Genomic DNA, 2,500 nt, shown 5'->3' on the forward strand with positions numbered 1-2,500 from the left:
TGTAGAGTTCCTCTAGAGATGGAAGGGGACATGTCATGGTCCTCTGAGCTCTGTAGAGTTCCTCTAGAGATGGAGGAGGACATGTCATGGTCCTCTGGGCTCTGTAGAGTTCCTCTAGAGATGGAAGGGGACATGTCATGGTCCTCTGGGCTCTGTAGAGTTCCTCTAGAGATGGAGGAGGACATGTCATGGTCCTCTGGGCTCTGTAGAGTTCCTCTAGAGATGGAAGGGGACATGTCATGGTCCTCTGGGCTCTGTAGAGTTCCTCTAGAGATGGAAGGGGACATGTCATGGTCCTCTGGGCTCTGTAGAGTTCCTCTAGAGATGGAAGAGAACATGACATGATCCTCTGGGCTCTGTAGAGTTCCTCTAGAGATGGAAGGGGACATGTCATGGTCCTCTGGGCTCTGTAGAGGTCCTCTAGAGATGGTAGAGAACATGTCAGGAGCGTAGCTCCTTGGTGTTAAACGCAGAGCTAGAGTCTCTGTGTGATTGACAGGTGTCACTCTCTGTGTGATTGACAGGTGTCACTCTCTGTGTGATTGACAGGTGTCACTCTCTGTGTGATTGACAGGTGTCACTCTCTGTGTGATTGACAGGTGTCTCTCTCTGTGTGATTGACATGGTGTCACTCTCTGTGTGATTGACAGGTGTCCATCAACGTGACAGAAGCGAGGTCTCTGATTGGTGAGAACATCGACCCCAGCGTCCTCCTGGAGGTCGGAGAGGACAGGAAACAGAGCAGCGCCAAGGAGGGAACCAACGCCCCCTTCTGGAACGAGGTAGAATTGGTAGAATGGTAGAATGCGTTGTGAGCTTGTAGATCTGCTATCTATTTTAACAATTGTAAAGTTGGTCACGTGGCCAAAAGATGTGCGCCCCAGCCTATGAAAACATGTGCGTTGGTCAAACATGTGCGCCCCAGCCTATGAAAACCTGTGCTCACTGTCATGTTCCGTTCAGAACTGTGCTTTTATTTTCTGTAATTTTGCGCCCTCTGGTGGACGTTGGTTAAGTGTGATATATTAGATCAGTCGATGGGTGGACTAGTGAAGAAACACATGCAGGGAAGGTTGTGTGGTCGCCTGGCTTTTTTATGCATATGCTCGGGTATACAGTATACAGTATGTACTAGTAACTAGATACATACATACATGTATACCGTACATACAGACATTACCTTTAATCCACCCAAAACTGAAACATATCCTATAATGCCGTCACCATCGCGGCATCGCCCTCTGCTTACTAATAATAATAAAGTTGTCTCTCTCCCCAACAGTACTGATAATAATAATAATACTAATAATAATAAAGTTGTCTCTCTCCCCAACAGTACTGATAATAATAATAATACTAATAATAATAAAGTTGTCTCTCTCCCCAACAGTACTTTGTCTTCGATGTCTTCGCCCACCCGGAGGTCTTCCTTGACAAAGTCATCAAGCTGTCGGTAAGATATTAATATCATTATTAATAATATAAACTAATTAATTATTATAGAAGTCATCAAGCTGTCGTAAGTTAGTATTAACCCATTTAGACCTGCGGATGCCTAAATTGTAAATTGCTACTGCTGCGTTCCCTAACACTGAGCTGTGTTGTATTTTGAGGCTGTGTGTGTGTGTGTGTGTGTGTGTGTGTGTGTGTGTGTGTGTGTGTGTGTGTGTGTGTGTGTGTGTGTGTGTGTGTGTGTGTGAGCGGAATGTGCTCAAGCTGACTGGCTGAGCACGGAATGTGATGTATGGTGATAAACAGTGCCCCACTCACGTCACGCAGGTGTGATATCTTTCTCCATATCGCGGTGTGAGAGACAGTCCACTGAGCAACTCAAAGTGAGGCTGAAGAATGACAAGCATTTTGCATTCTGGCTCTTTGAGGGGAGCTAGCGCCCCCTATGGCCAGCTTGGTGTGTTTGTGTGTTCTCAGGGGCGGCCTTAGGAATCTGGAGGCCTGTTTCAAGACCAAATATGAGGCCCCCATATACCTATGACATCATTATTTTGTTGAGGCCCCCCTGAGGGTGGAGGCCCGTTTCAATTGAAACTGGTGAAACATACTTAAGGCCTCCTATGGTCATATCGGCGGCCGATATATCGGTGCACCGATTATCGGTCGGTCTCTAATAGGGACACATGCGTCAGTAAGCAAGAACTGATGTCATCGCTATAGGGACACATGCGTCAGTAAGCAGGAACTGATGTCATCGCTATAGGGACACATGCGTCAGTTAGCAGGAACTGATGTCATCGCTATTCAGTATTTAAGTCCGACGTCATTTTGTAGTGCTACGTTACGTCCGGGTCCAAGTGGCACCAGCTCCCGTCCGCATCCCATTGTAAATAGAATATCTAAACGTGTGAATCTTTTTACAATGATGTTATTTTTCAGAAAGGAAGCCACTGAGGGTTAAAATGGGTCTTAATGCTTCCAACTCGAGTAGAATTATTAATGTTTTGTACAAGTGTCCATGATAATAAAAATATATGATGTGGAGACA

The 2,500-nt window shown here is 45.8% G+C and overlaps 1 protein-coding gene across 1 annotated transcript in view; it reads left to right on the forward strand.

Annotated features, from left to right (window-relative positions):
* The window catches only part of fer1l6 (fer-1 like family member 6), a gene marked incomplete at both ends in the record, with an annotated part of 112,298 nt that overhangs the window by 2,268 nt on the left and 107,530 nt on the right, over nt 1–2,500 (forward strand). Inside the window, 2 exons of the mRNA XM_080765628.1 lie at nt 651–782; nt 1,391–1,453. Coding sequence (XP_080621754.1) covers nt 651–782; nt 1,391–1,453 — 195 coding nt within the window. The remainder of the gene's footprint in view (nt 1–650; nt 783–1,390; nt 1,454–2,500) is intronic.

This window comes from Protomyctophum bolini (assembly GCF_963924005.1).
Source record: "Protomyctophum bolini genome assembly, chromosome: 6".
NCBI classification, from domain to species: domain Eukaryota; kingdom Metazoa; phylum Chordata; class Actinopteri; order Myctophiformes; family Myctophidae; genus Protomyctophum; species Protomyctophum bolini.